The following is an 18,731-nucleotide window of genomic DNA, read 5'->3' on the forward strand; positions in this document are numbered from 1 at the left end:
ACCTGCAATGCCTCTGTCTGTGGACCATCGATCAAACATGGCGGCTTCGCAATAGATGGAAAGCTTGAGCGAAAAAAATGAAATGATTTCACTTCAGTGTTATTGTTCACAGTCGTACCTGCAGAACGGTAGGCCATATGAATTTTCCAACAACATTTAAAGGTGGAATCATCAAAGTAGCTTCAATATTCGCCTATGGTCATGGTTTTTCAAGCCTGATGTGAAGCATAAAGGGCTTGATTGCTACCTTGCTAGCATACTCTTATGGTATGTGGTAACAGTAATGTCTGCAACAGACAGATGTCAAAACATTTTTAAGACTGCAGTTAATGCACTTAATTCTTCATCTTGACTGCCTTGTCGATTTATTTAAAAAGACTGTTTTTAAGCAAATTAGTTGCATGGTTGATAGCAGCATGTAACGTTTTGTAAACCTGTGTAGTATAGTTCTTGATCCACTGAAATGTATTGTGTATTTTTAGAAATTAAATCACGACAATAATATCTGAGTCCATGACAAGTGTTATTGCGTATAAACGTGTTATCTACGTGTTTACACAGATGTTCTTACTCACAGCATGTGATTTACATTCCGTTGTGCCACAGAATGAAGAGGTTTTCACCTAATTTCTCTACATAGTACATAATGCATGTAAGCCAACAAACTTTGTTCTGTTTGCTTAATGTAAATGTGTGTCCTTGTCCTGCATTGTATTAAGGTGTAATAAGGTATATTGTAGCACTGCCATCAGATACTGTAGTAGTACCTACCGGTGTTAAAAAGCAGTATGCATGCTGCAAAAGACTTTTTAAAGGGCACCTATTATGGCCTTTTTACAAGATGAAATAAAAGTCTCAGGTGTGCCCAGAATGTGTCTGTGAAGTTTTAGTTCAAAATTCCACGCAGATCATTTATTATAGCATTTCCAAAATCCCCCTATTTGGGTGGGAGCATAAATGCACTGTTTTAATGTCTGTACCTTTACATGCAAATGAGCCACAGCTTCTCACTTCCTTACAAAAAGACAATGAGCACTTTCAGTTAAAATAGATCTGATTAATACAGTCTGAGACATTAGTATCTAGTGGACAGAGTACAACTCGCTGAGGGTGGAAACTATGGTAATGCAGGACTGTAAGTGGGCGGGGCTTTATCAATGTGACTTCACATTGATAAGAGAATCAAAACGGCATGTGTAATAAGACTGCTTTGATTTAATGGGGATTAAAAACCAAGGTATATGTGGTGGTACTCACACACTGCCAACACACATTATGTCCAAACACCTTGTAAAAGTAGTTTTTGCATAAAAGGTATAAAAATTTCTGTTCTTTGGGAATACTAGGTCTTGATTCTGAGCATGCTGGACTGACCTGCATGCCCAGAAATACAATAGAGATTGATTGGCTTACCACATTTTTACAAGTTAAAACTTGATGTTTTCTTAAAGTAGTAGATCTGGATCATTGGCCAAGTGCATTTGTTTTTAATATTTTTTTGCTTTAATATTCAGTTTTCTTTAGAAGATAACTTTTTTTCAATTATCATTTGCAACAATAGCAGTAGTTATAATGCAACTACATATACACAATTGACAGCTAAAAATGCATAATAATTCTAAAATGTAAAAATGATTGCTATTTCCTTAGTTACCGGTCCGCCATTGGCCTTGCAAACAAACAAAAATAAATAAATTGTATTACTTCTGATGTGATGTTACAACTAACCATCAGTCTATTTATATAATGTGATTTAATGTGATGCTACAAATACAGTAATGCATTGATTTGTTTCTCTTCAATTAACGGCAGTACAGTTAAATGTAATAGGTATGATGTTGTTTGGTTAGATGTTAGATTAAACTAGTTAAAACTATGTGGATTTATAATATTTTGCTGGATGACAAATTAGCAGTAAATATCTTTTGAATGTTTTTTCACATACTAAAAATGAAAACCTAATGAAATGCGTGATAAAGTATTAAATTCAGGTGCTCATCTACTGTTTTTCTTTTTTCCTTATTTCTCAGAAACAGTCCTTAGGTCTCTTAGGAATGTCTGGCTTGAACGAAAGTGCCAATGTAGGGGAAATTGACACCTTGATGTCAAAATTCTCCAAGGACCTTTTGAACAGTGAGGCATTTTCACAAAACGGGATTTTCATAGGACCATCAGTCCAGTGTCCTCAAGAGACCATGGCACTACTCAGTGATCAGGGAGACCTCCTAACCAATGTCAGTTTTATGGACTCCATGTGCACAGATGGACCACCCAAAGCTGCTTATGTCAATGGATCCACCTCACCCCATATCTCAGATGATATCTTGTTGGATATTTCAAAAAATGTACCAGGATTCCTCCCTAAGTCTTTCAATGCACAGAATTCTGTCACAAGCAGCTTTGAAGGACATGATCCACTCAGAAAAGAGGGAGAAATAACAATTAGGCAAACATTGACAGCAGAGGATGTTGAGAATAGGGGGATATGGGGCTTTGATAACGAATCTCCAGAAATCTCACAAGATAATTATAATGATGCAAGTGACCTTAGCTGGAATCCCCAGAAGGAATTCATGAAGTTCCTGTGGGATGATGAAAATGGTCTTGAAATGGAGGAGAAAATTCCCACTGTTCCTTCACCCATTAGTGTTCAGCCACCGCTCGGCCACAGAAGACGAAAACGTAAAGCAGAAATTGTATTTAAAGTTGATCCCTCAATGGACCTCTATTCTAATTTGGATTTTGAGTCAATAGATCACCAGGGTGAAGGAAGCCAGGCAGAATGCAGTCCTGTCAAGAAGATACGTTCTCCAAGGAAAGCATCCAAACCACGATCACCCAGTGTAAAAACTACAAAGTATATAAATGGAGGCGCTGAGGCGGTCAAAAACCTTTTCCCCAAACCAGCTAAAAAACGTGTTTGCAAGACCGAAATGTTGGGATTGATCATGGAAAATTTACCGACAGACCCAGTTTCTAAGGTGGAACCTACCGTTTTTTCACGTAGGAATAGTTATAAAGAAAAACCTCAAGATCACAAATCACAAATCACGTTTAGTGTAGACACACCTAGTTCAAAGCCATTTATATGTAAGGAATGTGAAATGTGTTTTCATGACCGAACTTTATTGATAAATCACATGAATGTTCACAAGGGAGCACAACAGAAAACTAAAAAAGAAAGAACTGAGTTGGATAAACTTAAAGATGAAGGTAAAGATGCGAGTTTGCAATGTCCCCAGTGCACATTTGGAACCAACTGCCCAAACACCTTTGTCCAACATGCTAAGACCCACGAGAAAGACAAGCGGTACTATAGTTGTAATAAGTGTGATTTTGTGGAAATGAATGAATTTCAGATGAGGCATCATTTGCTTCACGAGCACTCCGAAAGAGATGCTGATCTGACTGTATGGAAATCAGATGGTTTTGTGGCACGCAAAGTCAGTAAATCAAACAAAAATGCTGCATCACCTCCAATGTCATACTCCTGTTCTTTGGAAAGGAAACCTAAAAATGTCCTCAGAAATCACGTTGACGCTTCATGTCTGCCGAAATTTAATGAAGACCAGAAATCTTCCCTTGCCAGCAGTGATGAAGAACCATCTGTTTGCAAAATTCTTACCACACACGCACAACCAGAATCAAGGATGTCGAAATCATCTGTGAAGTTCGAGACGTCGTACAAAAATGAGAGCAGGTTGACCAATGGTAAATCAAGGCGATTACAAAAGGATAAAAAGTTACGAAAGGTTTGGACAAATAACAAAAAAATCCAAAGCCAGTCAAAACTTGACACATCAATTCACACTCTTTTATCCAGAAAGAAATATGAAGACCAGAGTGCCTCAGAATGCAAATCACATCAGTATCTTGATGGTATCAGTGCAACAGGGTTTCTAAACGAAGGCCAGTGCCACAATAACAGTTCTCTCAATGATGATAATGCAGTCTTTGGAACGGAAGGGACTTCATCTCCCTCAAAGTGTCTGAAACGACCTATCAGTTCTAAAGAAGGAAACGCTAAAAGCACTTCTAAATCTGATAAGAATGTTTCTTCTTTAGAAGATATTGGAAACAGTGATTCTTACCAGGGATCTAGGTCAAACTCCATACATATGGAAAAACAAACATTAAAGAAGTCACCTTCCAAAAGGAAAATGTCAACTCCATTCCACAATATCCAGGGTCAAGATATTCTTTTAGATTTTCCAAAATGTAGACAAAATGCCAAGAAACATGAAACATCCAATTGGAATAAAGAATGTAGTAATAATGATGACTTTATGTGTGATTCTGATCACAATGTAGTTGCATGCCTGAGCCAAGAATCTGATCCTGATGTCAACGCACACTTAAGAAAAAAGACGTCACCTGTAAAAGGACGTCTTGGTGCCTCCACTAGTCACTTTGCGAGAGATCAGGGTTCTCTAAGGACATTTTCTGTCAAAAAAGAATACAAAGATGAAGAGATTTACAGTGATGGCTCTGAGCCGTTCCCAGGTGTAAAACGTGAATTGGGCTCTGATCTTGAGACAGACCTGAAGGCTTGCCCTTACTGTCCTGCTGCATTTGAGTCTGGTATAAGTCTCTCTAATCACATACGTGGACATTTGCACAGAGTGGGCCTGAATGCACGCAATGCTGTATCTTTGGCTAAGCTGACTTCACCTGACAAAGTACCTCCAGTTCGGCGACAAACACTGCCACAAATCAAAACAGGTGATGCTTCTTTTGTACTTTTTAGATGTTCCAATCATGGATTAAAGTTATCCGTCACTTCGATGGATTTCCGTTTATTGCAAGATTCTTAAATTCACTTGACATGTATGCACTTGGGATGTGATCAAAGCTTGGAGTGGAGCGAAAGCACGTTCTTCTCTCCACTGTAACCGTTCTGTAATCACTATGCTCCAGAGTCACTCCGGGTTTTCTGACTTAAGTTGAGGTATAACTTACTTAAATATGTCAGCTATCATGGACATTCTTATAATGCAGGAAGGCTCTGATGTATCGGAGATCGATAAAGGTTTAAAAGACAAATGGAGATTGACTTGGCTTAGCAAATGGGGAAGATTGGCAAGTCATTTAGTTTGTGGGCTCAAAAAATCAAACAGCCAGGTATGTGTCTTTGCACATTATGCCTAGGGGTCCTGTATTTTGGGGGTAATTAATTGTCCCGTACATGATCAGCCGTGGCCTGTTTTTTGACTGCTATGCTGATCATGTGGCGCCACATGAACCTAGAGGCAGATGACATAAAAATCCAGTGAGAGTGATTTGACAAATCAAGGAGACTGCTATCGAAATGTTCGCGCAGTACTTTGATGTCATCCTTCTGTCGGTACTTGGGGTGCTACATAAAGTCGAACAAGGCACTCAGAAGCAGTGCTGATCACGACACTTGAGGACATTAAAGGGGGTGATATAATACGATTTCATATTTTTTATATATAGTAGGGTATTTAGCTGTTTCGCCTCAATGCAGGAAGTGTGTTTTAAAGGAAAACACCACCGTTTTTTAATATTTTACTATGTTCTTACCTTAACTTAGATGAATTAATACATACCTATCTTTTTTTCAGTGTGTGCACTTAATCTTTGTACAGCGCGTTGTTAATGTGTTAGCATTTAGCCTAGCCCCATTCATTTCTAAGGATCCAAACAGGGATGAATTTAGAAGCCACAAAACAATTCCATGTTTTCCCTATTTAAAGACTGTTACATAAGTAGTTACGAGTAAGTATGGTGGCACAAAATAAAACGAGGTGATTTTTTAAGTGGATAAAAAATGAGAACTATATTGTCTGAAAACATGATGAGAACTATATTGTTTGAAAACATGGAAGTGTTTGTTGGCTTCTAAATTCACCCTGTTTGGATCCTAAGGAATGAATAGGGTTAAGCTAAATGCTAACACATTCACAACGCGTTGTACAAAGATTAAGTGCACACGTTAAAAAAAGATAGGTATGTATTAATTTGAAGTAAGAACATAGAAAAATATTGAAAACGGTGGTGTTTTTCTTTAAATTATTTGGTAATACATTTGATGTTGACTACAGCTTACAGAATGTAAGTTTTTTCACACGTAGATTAACATGAAGGGGATTAAGTTTTACTGCAGAATGTTTGTACCATCTACACACTTTGTATAAAAAACCTTAAAAAATGCATAAACTAAACAATCAGCATCAGAAAGTTAATTTGAATTCAGTAATGTTATACAAATAATTTAATTAAAATGTTCTTTTGAAATAAGAATTTGATATAATAAGAAAATTCTTCACGTCACAGCACCAAAAATCATAAAAGTAAAGGTAAAAATTAAATATAGTTCAGAATAGGACATGAGGACAAAAGCTTAAAGGGTTAGATCACTCTAAAATCAAAATTTTACCATAAATCACTTATAAGCCCGTAAGTACTTTGATCGTCTTCGGAAAACATTTTAAGATATTTTTGTTGAAAACTGGGAGGCTTGAAGTTGTGACTGTCCCTAGACTGCTATTTCCTCAACACTATTCAAGCCCAGAAAAGAGCGTAGGACATCTCCAAAAAAGTCCACGTTTTGTCAGTGGTTAAATGATAATATTATGAAGCGACAAGAACACTTCTGTGTGCAAAAAAAATTAAAGCTAACAACTTTATTTAACAATGTATTCTCCTCTTTGGCGGGTTCACAAGCAGACTATGAGTTCATACCCTGACCTACTGACGTAGTTTCCAAGCAACCAGCAGACTACGAGTTCTCACCATGACCTTTCTACATAGTTGCTTGGCAACTACGTCAGGAAGTCATGGCGGGAACTTGTAGTCTGCTCGTGATTGCGCCAATGAGGAGAACAAATTGTTGAATAAATTTGTTAGTTTTGTTTTCTTTGTGCACAAAAGTGTTTTTCTCGCTTCATTTTATTTGATTGAACCACTGATGGCAGATGGACTTAGATGGACTTTTTTGGCGATGTCTTTTATTATTTTCTAGGCTTGAAAATTGTTGGTGGAATAGCATTCTACGGGACAGTTACAAGGTTTTCATCAAAATGATCAAAAATGTATTCTAAAGACAATTGAAGGACTTAAGGGTTTGGAACGACACGAGGGTGATTTATGATAACATTTTTATTCTGGAGTGAATTATCCCTTTAAATGTACAATTACCGTATTTTATATAAGTCGCACTTTTTTCATAGTTTGGCTGGTCCTGCGACTTATAGTCAGGTGCGACTTATATGTCAAAATTAATTCATACTGACTAACATGCACCAAAAGAAAACATTACCATCTACAGCTACGGGAGGGCGCTATATGTTGCTCCTGTAGCCTACCCCTGAAAAAAACTGTTAACTGAAACATTAACTTAAAGACAATGGAAAAAGTCTTAACAAACAAAATGCCCCTAAAAAGAATAATCATTTTCTAAATAAATGCGACTTATAGTCCAGTTTTCTTATATATGTTTTTTTCCTCTTCATGACACATTTTTTGACTGGTGCGACTTATACTCCGGAGCGACTTATAGTCCGGAAAATACGGTACATTTGTTATAATGGAAACATGGTAGTTTTAATCTTATAAATTACTATTAAAACATTAATAACAATGGGGAATAGAAGTGTAGAAGAGTTAGCTATTGAGATTATACATTGAGGTGTTCCTATGTAAGAAGTTCCAACTGATGATGATTCATTTGTCTAATGCGGCTTTCACATAGGAAGCGGTGTGCGCTGTGCTCGCAGCTGGGTTCAGCGCAGCCAAGCGTTTTGTGCTCTGCTGGCCAGACCAAAATAGGGGGGGTTTCAATAAATTACTACAGTGTTTATATTGGGATTAAATAGTGGATGAGGAATACAGAGACTGATGTTGCCCGTCTCAATTTCACGTTACTTTAAGCTGCCTACCTACAACGAACTACTTGAATTAAAACACCTGACATGCCAACTTGAATGCTACGTGTTTTCATGACACGGCTTGCCTTCTAGCTCCAGGAATTCCGAGTATAAGCTTTTCGTCCATTTTGTTTGGAGGCCCCGTTTCTATTGGCCACGCGGGTAATCGTCACAGAGCGCAGCGCAAAAGTTAAACTATTTTTAACTTTGACCGCGGCGTGAGTGCAAGCTGCACATCGCTGGGCTTGCGCTTTGCTCGACGCAACAACAAACCGCCCTCGCGCGGCGCAAGCCATTGAAATGAATGGGTTTCATAGCGCAGCGCACACAGCGCCTTATGTGAAAGCCGCATTAGTTGTTTTTTGTTCCAAGTGCTAACATTCTGGCCACATATACTTAATTTGTGTACAGTCAGGGAAAGGGGTGTGTTTGCACGTCATGAATACATGCACAATTTTAAGAGTATTTTTGAGGTAGTGGCCCGAGCAGTGTAATGTGCAGGTTAGTTAGTTTAGATATTTTGATTTTTACTTGATTTTTTAATCTCTGATCTCTACAGAGGTGAACACATCTGAGACTGATTCTAAGGCAACTGACTGTCAACAGACAGAGCTAGTCTGTCCTCTCTGTCGCGAGTGGTTTGACAACAGGACTGGGCTTTCCAATCATGTACGAGGCCATCTGAAGCGTCTGGGAAAACCGACTTCCACTGCGTCGAAATCTCCAGTGATCATATTGAAGGAATTGATGCGTGACAAGAAACAGTTCCAGATGAAGTTGCAAGTTCTTGAAAGGAAGTGCAACAGCTCCAGGTTTTACCAGCCTATAAGACTAAGTAATGGTTTAAAATTCTCATCTACTGTTAAACGGCACAGACACATATTTTCTCGATCGGGAGAAGAAAGGAAAAAGATAGAGAGCAATAAAAGCTCACCTCCAAGTGATCTGATTGGAATTTTAAAGAAAAGAAAGGCCCATGATGAGACCAAAGCAAAGCATCTAACGCACACAGCAAGAAAGGCTCTCCTTTTATCTTCAGGCAAAGATCGTAGCCCGGAGATACAACCTACCAAAGCAGTGCCAAATTCATTAACAGGTGAATATGAACTGTATTTTACAGCATTTTAGTGATCAGCTGTAGATGTTACAGTACAAGTGCCTGTATTGAGTTCCAACAGGTGTGCACAAAACCTCTGCAGTATATAGAGCCATAACAGAGCACAAACCAATTGGATGTCTATATTAGAATATAATTAACTTTCATGACAGCACAACCAGTAGCACACATTTTTAATTTGGTTAAATCTTCAGATCCACTTAGTCACCAAAAGCACATTTAAGACCTTTTTTTAAAAAATAGTCCGATTTAAGGCGGGGTGGCAAATTTTTGAGAAACACTTTGGAAAAGGGAGTCAGGCCAAGTGTCGAAACACACTTGTAGCCAATCAGCAGTAAGAGGCGTGTCTACTAACCGACATCGTTGCCTGGGTTGCATATGTGTGGGGCGGGTCTATCAAAAGAAGGTCCAGATTTTATTGGAGTAGGGGTGTGTTTGTTTAGGGGATTTCAAATGTCAACATCGTGCACCCCACCTTTAAAGGTATGTTTTGGATACTGTAAACTGTGACAACTGTAACTAATTCAATTATTGGAAACGTGAAAAAGAAGGATATAAAACGTTAAGAGTTATTACAGTGTCTGTACTAACTTGTTTTATGTATTGTCTTTCTGTTACAGACAAAAGTGAACTCAATAGAAAAGTGTGTGTGCACTGTAATGCCACTTTCCATAGTGGTGTTAGCCTGTCCAATCATTTGAGGGCATATGCACATCGGAAGAAAAAAGGCCTTCTTGATGGAACAAGTATGCATTTTTTTTCTTGTTTCTTGTATCTGTTGCATTTAATTGCCATTACCTATCATAAAATAGTTCTGCAAGTACAAGTGCCCAAGGGAAAGGCTTATAATATTTGTCTGGTTATGTAATCTCAACATGGCAGTCACCCTGAGGGTAACAAAAACATTTCTTCATTGTTAGTTGTAAGTCTCCCTGCAGTCAAGAATTGTATCATTTAAAATGCATTTTGGCATCATAATAGCAAATAAAAAAGTTTTAGACATATAAACGACAATAAAAAACAGATTTTCCCACAGTGGGCCTTTGATAAGACATCTAGGATCACATGTGAAAGTGGTTTTATTTCGCTTGTATAGTTGTTCATAATTGCATTGTTGTTTGTTTAGCCTACGACTGTAAACAAAAAAAGCAAAGATCGAGGTCTGGTTTAAAGAAGAAAACCTTTCCATTGCTGCATACTTCAGAGGAAATCTACAGATTAACTTGCAGGTAACTTAGTATAATTACATATATGCTAATACATGTAAAAATATATAGTCAAATAGCTTTATGTAAATGTGTAACCTAATGTCTGATTGTTTCCACGTGCAGGTTTTGTGATCTAGTCTTCCAAGGCCCTTTGTCAGTCCAGGAGGACTGGATAAAGCATTTACAAAGGCACATTATGAATACTGCTGTACCACGCACAGGGGCAGGAATGGTGGAGGTCACCACCTTCCCCAAAGACTTTTGCTCTAACACAGAACCACCGGCACAACCTTCAGTGATGCAAACCCCCTCATGAGCCCAGGAACTGTATAGACGCACATCTTGTCCTCGGAGTATCACTTGTATGTAAATCGTTTGTTTCGAAATTTTATATGGTCATCGATAATGGATTCATTTTTTCTACTCGTAATAGGGAGTATTCTTGTCAGACAGCTTTTTAGATATTGTTACAATTGTGCTGGTGTTGTACACGGTTGATCGTACAATTGGTGGGTGAATGTGTTGAGATTTCAATTGAACCCACCACCAAAAGACAACTTTTACCTCAGATGATTTTCAAGGCATCTCACATTGGGTTTAATACAAAACTGAAAATCTTCTGTATTTGACTTTTAAGCCATTTTAATTTCAAGATTTTACACAAGTGCATCTTTCTGGTGTCCTTTCTATAGATCTTGGACGGTGCGCAGTTGATGCAAATGTAGAGAAATTTAAGTCTATATAGATTTACTTGATTCAGAAGTTTGACTTATACAAACACATCAGTCATTATTATGTGAAACAAACGGTTACATTGATATTTAGCAGTTCAAACAGTATGCATGTCATAACTCCCTTATTAGATAATTTCCCTAACAGTAACATTTTGGTTTTCACTTACTACGTGCTATTGATTTTACATTGATAAGTTTGCCACATGTGCTGGAAAGAAACATTACCTGTTACCTGTGTAGGCCATTTTACGGTTTAAATATTTTTGTGTATAAACCTTTTTAGGTAATTTATGTGAAAATGTAAATCTCTATAAACCATTTTGTTGTTCAGAATAAAATGTTTTTGTTGTCCTCAATTTGTACATTTGTTTAGCTTTAAATGTAACAATATGTATATAAATGTGTTTACGTTAACTGAATGTGCCACACAATCTTACTTTTTTGCCAAGGGTGGCAGTTTTTGTACACACACAAAACTGAAGACTAAGCATTTTGTCTATCACTTAAATTTGACATTTAGTGATATCTGTTACATGGTGTGCTTTACGTTGTTAAAGCTTTTTCACAGGGGATTTATACGATTGTAAGTTCTGAAAACATTTATAAAATTTATATGAATAGGCAAACTCCGATAAGAATTTCTTCCAGATTTATTTGAGTTGTTGTACAATTATATGACTCACTTTGTCAAATATATCTCAATCTATCATGATGTACAAATGTCAAGGGGTATTATCAACAACAACAAATGTAAGAGGGGTGCATAAATCCTCTCTAAACCCACAAGACAAACATATACGTATGGAGCAGCATAGCAGGTATAGTCTGAATACTGTAATTCTTTCGATTTTGGTTTTACTGTAAAAAAATCTAATTTTACAATTTACTATCAAGAAGCAACCAAATGCACTACCAACATATTTTTGTATAAAAGTAAACACAGCAGAGTTACAAATTTACCATGAACTTTAAAAACCTGACAGAAAAATTATAATCATGGTGCAGGCAATGTGACAAATGTGAATAATTTATGAGCATCCGGTTCATTACATTTGACTGTTTGCATTTAGTATTGTTGTGTTGCTGTACATAAGCTATTTTTGGTGCTGACCCATCATTTGAAAACAACTGCTGCAGAGTTCTTTGACCCTTGTGTCTCATCACAGTATTGCACATTAATCAAACTTGGGGTTAATCTGTTGCTCAAACAGTTTAATTGGTTACTTGTAACAAAAATCTGCATCTAGTTTGCATAACATTTAATGGCAACAAGAATCAGAAAAGCAAAAATATTAAGGCAATAATTACAGCAGAATTTTGAAGGCAGTTTTAATACAGTAGGGCCAGTGAACCCCAGGCAGCTTAAACAGTCACCATGGTTCTAATCAAGAGAAGTGCAGGGTGTACATCCTCCCATATGCCAAGCCTCAATCCTTGATATGTCTCTTATCAGCAAAGACTCAACAAAAGGAAACGCATATCTTCACACTAAACGGTATGATGAAATATTGCTGTTGTTGCAAAACAGAAAAGTTAAACATTCATCATGTCTTTCTTCAAGCCAGATCATGTCTTTATAATTGTATAACTTATTTAGAAATGCTGACTCCTAAATTGGCAGGAAAAAAATAAATACAAAAAAGCCCATGGACTGGTGGACTTGTGTGTGCATAAGACACACAAAATTTAAAACACTTAAGTCCTCATCTGATTGGTTTAGTTATGTATGTTATGCCGTGTGTCATGTTTTTAACGGTATGCAAGAAAACGAGCTGAACTGTGATTATTTGCTTTACATATCCATCAGATGACCGCTTGGTTAGTCCTTTACTAGCGAAAGCTGCTATGGGTTCGAGAGGCTAATAATATTGTAACAGTATGCATAGGCATGGGCCGGTTTCAAGGTATACCGAGGTTTTAAACAGTCGAGGTTTCAAAACCACCACCATTTTCTGTAATACCGTTTGCAAGGTATAAGCTGGGTTTACACAAAATTTATTAAATCATTAAGTCATGTAATTTACATTTAATATTACAAAAATATTTTTTTGAAAGAAATGTATATAATTTAAAAGGCTTTATTTTCACCGGGCACATATGTTGCTTAAAAATAAAATATAAAAAAAACGGCCCATGCCTAGTATGCAATAAGATATAGTTTTCCCTTTAAATATGTATGGGGCATTTTGATTATGTAATGATACTGTAAATCAGTATCTTGATTAAATTGATCTTAAACCAGATTTCAGAAATCAGAATATAACAAAACATGATCAGACTTTGTAGTAATTAAGTTAAAAAAAAATTATAATAATAACCTGCATCAACTAACGTATATCATTTTTAAAAGTAGTAATAAAAATTTGCATAAATAACAATACAGATAAATAGGCAATGATTTAAACAAATCAAGCATACTTTCTGTAACTAACTAGATAACTAACAGTAAGCACTAGAGTCTGCAGTAGGCAAACATTAGCAAACCCAAAGCTGTTTTGTGCAATGTTCCTGACTGTTAGATTTTGCCACACAAGAGTATTTGCTTCCTGTCTTCAAAGTAAAAATGACGGTCCCCTCGATGTATCAGCTCACATGCATAACCAATTGGACTTTCAACATGCCTTTCAAGTTCGTCTTCCTCTATTTGAAAACAAGCGCGTGCTTAAAAAGCAAGAAAATGCTTGTATTACTTCACTGGCCAGCGGAGCAAACCGACTGTGACATCACATGCTGTGGTACAAAGATGGCACCTTTGCTCTGAACATCCTTTTTTCCTTTAAATTAAAGTGGAAATCTGTTTACTAAATAATGTAAACTTGACTGCTTAATTTCCACTTTAATGCCCTTTTTTAAGTCACTCGTTCATGCCACATCAGTCTCTGCTGATTGTTTCCTTCGCCTCAAGAGGCAGCGTGTCATAAAGATGATCCTCCACAAAGAGAAGATTTCTGCGAAGAAGGCGACACTGGCCAAGTTGGAAAGGAAGGGAGTCTAAACAGTTTCCTTTCAGCTCAAGCTGTGTCAGTTGTATCAACTGCCCAATCGACTCTGGGATGGAGGTGATGCTGTTGTGGCCCACACATAAAACTTTCAGTTTGGTGCATTTAAACAGCTGATTGGGAAGAACCACAACCTTGTTCCCTGTGATGGCAAAATGTTGAAGGTTCTGAAGATTTCCAATCTCAACTGGTATGCTTGAGATAGAATTGTGGCTGAGGTCTATGTGCCTCAGTTTGGGAAGATGAAACAGAGTTGGGGGAAGGCTCTCCAATTTATTGTGGCACATAATCAGTGACTCGAGATTCTTCACCAGGCCTATAGATGGTGGAATAGCGATGATTTTGTTGAACCACAACTTGAGGCACGACAATCTCTTCAGATGCTGAAAGCTTATGACCTCTTCAATAGTCCGGATATTGTTCGTTTTCAAATCCAGTTCTTGCAAGTTAGTCAAGCTAAAGATGGCATGAGGAATCCTTTCCAACTCACAGTTATGGAGTTCCAAATCAAGCAGATTGGTCATCTTTTTGAGACTGTTTAGGACCAATAACTTGGTTCCATCGTTATGAATCATCAATTTGGTGAGATGCGGTGACAGGTCTGTAAGATTCGAGGGTATCTTATTAAGATTGCTTTTTAGATACAATGACTTTAGGTGCCTTAGATCTCTTAGTGACTCCAAACCAATCATCTTGTTGTGTTCGGAGTTTAAGTTACCAAATAGGTACATTTCCCGGAGGCTCCTCAACAGATAAATCCACGATGGAATTTCTCCAACATCAGTAAACTTCACGTGAAGACATCGTAGGTGGTCACGGAGAAAATTGAAAGCTGTTTGTTCGACTTTGGCGGGGGAGTGAAACAGATGCAGTTCCTGTAGATTTATCATTTGAGAAACTTTGGCTGAAATCCTCACTTCAGGAATAAGCTCCAGCTTGAGGATTTCCAGATCAGTGAGGTCGAATACAGCATTAGGTAGGCCTGACAACATAAAGAGGTGAAGCTCTTGTTTGTCCTGAGCATTGCATATAACATGCTGACGCAATTTTTCATACGTCCACTCGTGGTTCAAGCTAATTTCTCGTAGTTTGTTCTCGCTGACCTCGGAGAGAAACACACCGAAACGTTTGGAGTACAGCTGATCGTATTGGTCTACCATATGTAGGAGAAATGCAAAGTCATTTTTTACGTCAGGAATATCACTGAAGCTACTTTCCTCTCTGACTTTTTCAAACGAGTACTCTTTAAGTGGTCTCCTGAAGAGCCAGTACAGCGTATACAAACACACCAGTCCATAGAGACATATCATAGCCATGAAGGTGAAGAGGAGTTTCCTCAACATGAACGCCATGTTGTGTGTACAGAAAAATTGATCATAACCGGTCAATTTTTCGATTTTAGGTTCACATATATAGCAGAAGCTGATCTTCGCAGCAAAAGTTGACGTATAGCTCAAGATCAAAATGACCTTCACTGCTTTTATCACCGTTTGAGCCACGTAAAGTTTATAGATGAAGTCACTGTCTTCTACGTGAGCTCGAAATTTTCTCACTTTCTCGAAAAGCGCCTTGGCCTGTTCTCCATCTTTTTTGTCCAAAATGGTCAGGCTGGGCCCTTCTGCGATGAGCCTTTCGGTGGGAAACTGCACTGAAGGAGTTTCAATCAAAGGGGTAGACTGACTGCTGTCCTCCTTACCATCCGCCGATGGGTGTTTCTGGAAAACCACACCACCTGTGAACCTCTGCTTTTTGTCCTCGGAGTCTTCACAAGCCGTTTCAGATAAAGCTTTCGTCGTCCACGGTGATTCGAAACATCGTCCCAAAATGGAAACAAAATGCTCAATCTTTGAGCTGGTTTTTGGGTACTTGAACCAAAAATTGCTGCTTACCATCAGCACTATGGTGTGTATGAGTGCAAGGTATGGAAAATATTTGGAATACCACGGTAAGGCATCATGGTAGCACATTTGGTTGACAAAAATATACTGCTGATAATCGAGGTTTGTTTTACGTCCTTTGGGCTGAGGTTCAGTATATGCACTTTTCGCATTCAAGGAGGTAGGTTGAGTGCTTTGAATTTCTTGAGCAACGCTGTGAGGAAGATCTTTAGTCGGTGCGACGGATGTGCCGACGACCAAAGTTGAGCTCTCATGCGGAGCTTGTGTCGTGTCGGGACCTGTGCACTGTAATTTCACACTTTCCTCCAAATTGGGAAGGCATGCCACTTGGTCTTTGGATAGCTGCATAGTCCCAGAAAAGATGGCTAACATCAACATTATTATCCCAATATAATCCATAAATACATCCCACCATGGTTTCAGAATTCGATAGGTTGGTTGGATATCATTAAGGGATGCAACTTCAGTGAGACTAAACATCTCTGCAATAAAGAGGAGCGCAGTCAGTGCATGTTTGAACAAACAAAACACATCCACAATCTCATGCATCACATTTATGCAAATTGCACACATCAAAGCATCAGGTGTTTAAATAATAATAAAATTATTCTTTTTTATTACTTTATTCAGTTCTCACTATACTGACTAGACTTATAGTAGGGTTACCCTTTGTGTGATCCACGTACAATACACAGTGGACGTTACTGACGCACGATTTGACAAACACCTGCCAACCGCACGTGGCTTCAAGTTACAACATAAAAAGACCGTAGCATCGCGAGATAATGTCTAAATTGCACTTCTGTGCGAATTCTTGCATGTTTGTGTGGCATGTGATAAAATCACATTTCCTGCGTCTAGGGTTAAACATTTTAACCTATCAAATATATTACGGTGAAAGTTACTCGTGTTCCTAGCTTCTATTTTCTCTGACCGGTTGACTGCTGTTAATCATTAGAATTATACTCGTTAACTATTTATGGATTTTAAGAAATTGAAGCCAAACAAACAAGGCCACGACCACAGGGGGTTTTACAAAAGTGCCTAGCAGGCTAAGATAAATTGAGGTCAAAATAAATAAATATTTACGTTATTATATTATGTCCAAAATGGTAGGTCTAGACGTCGTAGGAATCAAAACACAAAAGTGAACTGGAATAACCTTCATTGCACTAGCCCCTGGGGGAATACTGGCGCAAATTACAATGAAGAAATACGTATGAAAATGTCTGGCACTTACTGCTTGAGTTAGCGTGTTTCACGCGGATGGAAGATTACGGTCTGTCTTTATATTGATTGACATGTGTAGACGGAAGGTTTGTCAAAAAGATATCCTTGGGGGGAAAACACTAACGTTACATAGTCGAACGCAAAAGCGGCGTCCAATAATCCTCTTCTAGCACGATATCCTCATGGTAACCGCATACATGTCCAGCGACGTTTGTACTCAGAGAGAGAGAGAGAGAGCGCTTTGAAATATGTGAGTTTTGTCTGACCTGCTCTGACTTGTTATGCCGTCAGTGACGGAGTTGTTCCGCTCGTCAACTGCGCAGTTCATTGGACGATGCCAATAACGCTTACTGTATGAGCACAGCGTAAAGGTTAATGATGAACTCTCACGAAGTCGTCTAAGCACATAAGACGATGCTTTAACACAAATCTGTATACATCCAATTATAGGTGGAGACTTCTGTGCTGAGAATTAAAAACACACGCAGTTCACCACACGTTCTGCGCTTCTTGTTTTTTTATTTTGAGGAAACTAGGACCCAGATGCTAAGCTTTGTTAAGCTTGCTGGTTATTTGAGGAAATGCCTTAGCCAAACCACTAGATGGTTTCTTGTGGTTTCAGTTATTTTGTAAGAGGATATTAGATCTTTCTTTTGCTGTCATTAGCAGAATCAATTTTCCCTCTTTTATTGCCATTACCTTTCCCACCAATGCTTATAATGCTTTGTAGAAGAAGTAAAATATACAGATTTAGAAAATATGTGGTTTCTCTGCTGCCCCATTGCCAGTCACAGTGCAACTGGTATACATTGATGAGTCCATTTGCTTCCTTTGTTCTCTTGGGTCTAATTAAAAAGGAACAAATTATCCCACTGAAAAGCCTAGGAGAGTTCTTATAATGGGCCCAGCCCTTGTTTTATAAAACATTTCAACTGAAATTTACTAAGCTTTTTATGACATTACACACATGTGAATCATTTAAAGCAAATTATTTATGAATCAAATATTTAGTGATTGTTTATAATTTTCATAATTATAAGGTCATTTTTCATTTAAGGTCAGGTAACAACATAATTAAAAAAAGAAATGTAAGGAATAGTTTAAAGATGACACATGATTACGAAATAGGTGTATTGTCCTATTTTTACAGGTACTTTAATTCTATAAAATACAACAGCTTATGCCAGTGCTGGGTATGAGTCCATTTATGTAAAGAATTAGTCTGTTCTTTTCGAGAAAAGTTTTTGGTTTAAAATGATATAAGTTATTCTTTGATGTATCCATCAGTAAATTATGCTTTGGCCTGCTGGACAGAGACATTACTCATAGTTGTGACTCATGAGTCATGACTGGCTGGCACGTGAAGTCTATACATAAACCAATGACTTTTATTTTGCTTTATTTATTTATTTATTTTTAGAAAAAAAATGTTTTATGGAAATTAATTAATTAAGTAGTTTTTCATTTATTATGCTTATTTTTTTTTACAAAAAACATTTCAGTTAAGCAATTAAATATTTTGTCTCAATGAAATAGAAAATATAAATATGTTGTTTTAAAGTTATGACATGAAACAGAATGTAACTCCATATATGTTTGCCTGTGTTTTGACTAGAATAAACCAAATTTATAATCGACAGTGTTTAGAATTTTTAC

The 18,731-nt window shown here is 37.5% G+C and overlaps 2 protein-coding genes across 4 annotated transcripts; one reads left to right on the top strand and one right to left on the bottom strand.

Annotated features, from left to right (window-relative positions):
• The first annotated feature begins 3 nt into the window (after window positions 1-3).
• On the top strand, window positions 4-11,413 carry znf644a (zinc finger protein 644a). 3 transcript variants are annotated; one of them, XM_065276186.2, is made up of 7 exons: window positions 22-128; window positions 562-652; window positions 2,031-4,722; window positions 8,449-8,985; window positions 9,627-9,752; window positions 10,133-10,235; window positions 10,338-11,413. In XM_065276186.2, exons 2-7 carry the CDS (start codon window positions 647-649, stop codon window positions 10,528-10,530), a joined length of 3,657 nt encoding a protein of 1,218 aa, XP_065132258.1. In that variant the 5' UTR covers window positions 22-128; window positions 562-646; the 3' UTR covers window positions 10,531-11,413. The 3 variants fall into 3 exon arrangements, with proteins under 3 accessions (XP_065132259.1, XP_065132258.1, XP_073671077.1); XM_073814976.1 differs by lacking the exon at window positions 22-128 and adding an exon at window positions 169-267; XM_065276187.2 differs by lacking the exon at window positions 562-652 and having other exon boundaries at window positions 4-128.
• A 167-nt stretch (window positions 11,414-11,580) lies between these two features.
• lrrc8da (leucine rich repeat containing 8 VRAC subunit Da) lies at window positions 11,581-17,348 on the bottom strand. The gene is made up of 2 exons (XM_065276188.1): window positions 17,086-17,348; window positions 11,581-16,327 (listed from the first exon to the last, which is right to left on the bottom strand). Exon 2 carries the CDS (start codon window positions 16,323-16,325, stop codon window positions 13,821-13,823), a length of 2,505 nt encoding a protein of 834 aa, XP_065132260.1. The 5' UTR covers window positions 16,326-16,327; window positions 17,086-17,348; the 3' UTR covers window positions 11,581-13,820.
• Between the last annotated feature and the right edge of the window lie 1,383 nt (window positions 17,349-18,731).

This window comes from Paramisgurnus dabryanus, chromosome 6 (genome assembly GCF_030506205.2).
Source record: "Paramisgurnus dabryanus chromosome 6, PD_genome_1.1, whole genome shotgun sequence".
NCBI classification, from domain to species: Eukaryota; Metazoa; Chordata; class Actinopteri; order Cypriniformes; family Cobitidae; genus Paramisgurnus; species Paramisgurnus dabryanus.

What these genes read in the sequence shown, in the direction of transcription:
- lrrc8da (XM_065276188.1), bottom strand. Translation starts at nt 16,325, where the DNA reads ATGTTTAGTCTCACTGAAGTTGCATCCCTTAATGATATCCAACCAACC.
- znf644a (XM_065276186.2), top strand. An exon ending in AGTGCCAAATTCATTAACAG is followed by an intron (nt 8,986 to 9,626) that starts GTGAATATGAAC and finishes TTTCTGTTACAG; the next exon opens with ACAAAAGTGAACTCAATAGA. An exon ending in ATCTACAGATTAACTTGCAG is followed by an intron (nt 10,236 to 10,337) that starts GTAACTTAGTAT and finishes TTCCACGTGCAG; the next exon opens with GTTTTGTGATCTAGTCTTCC.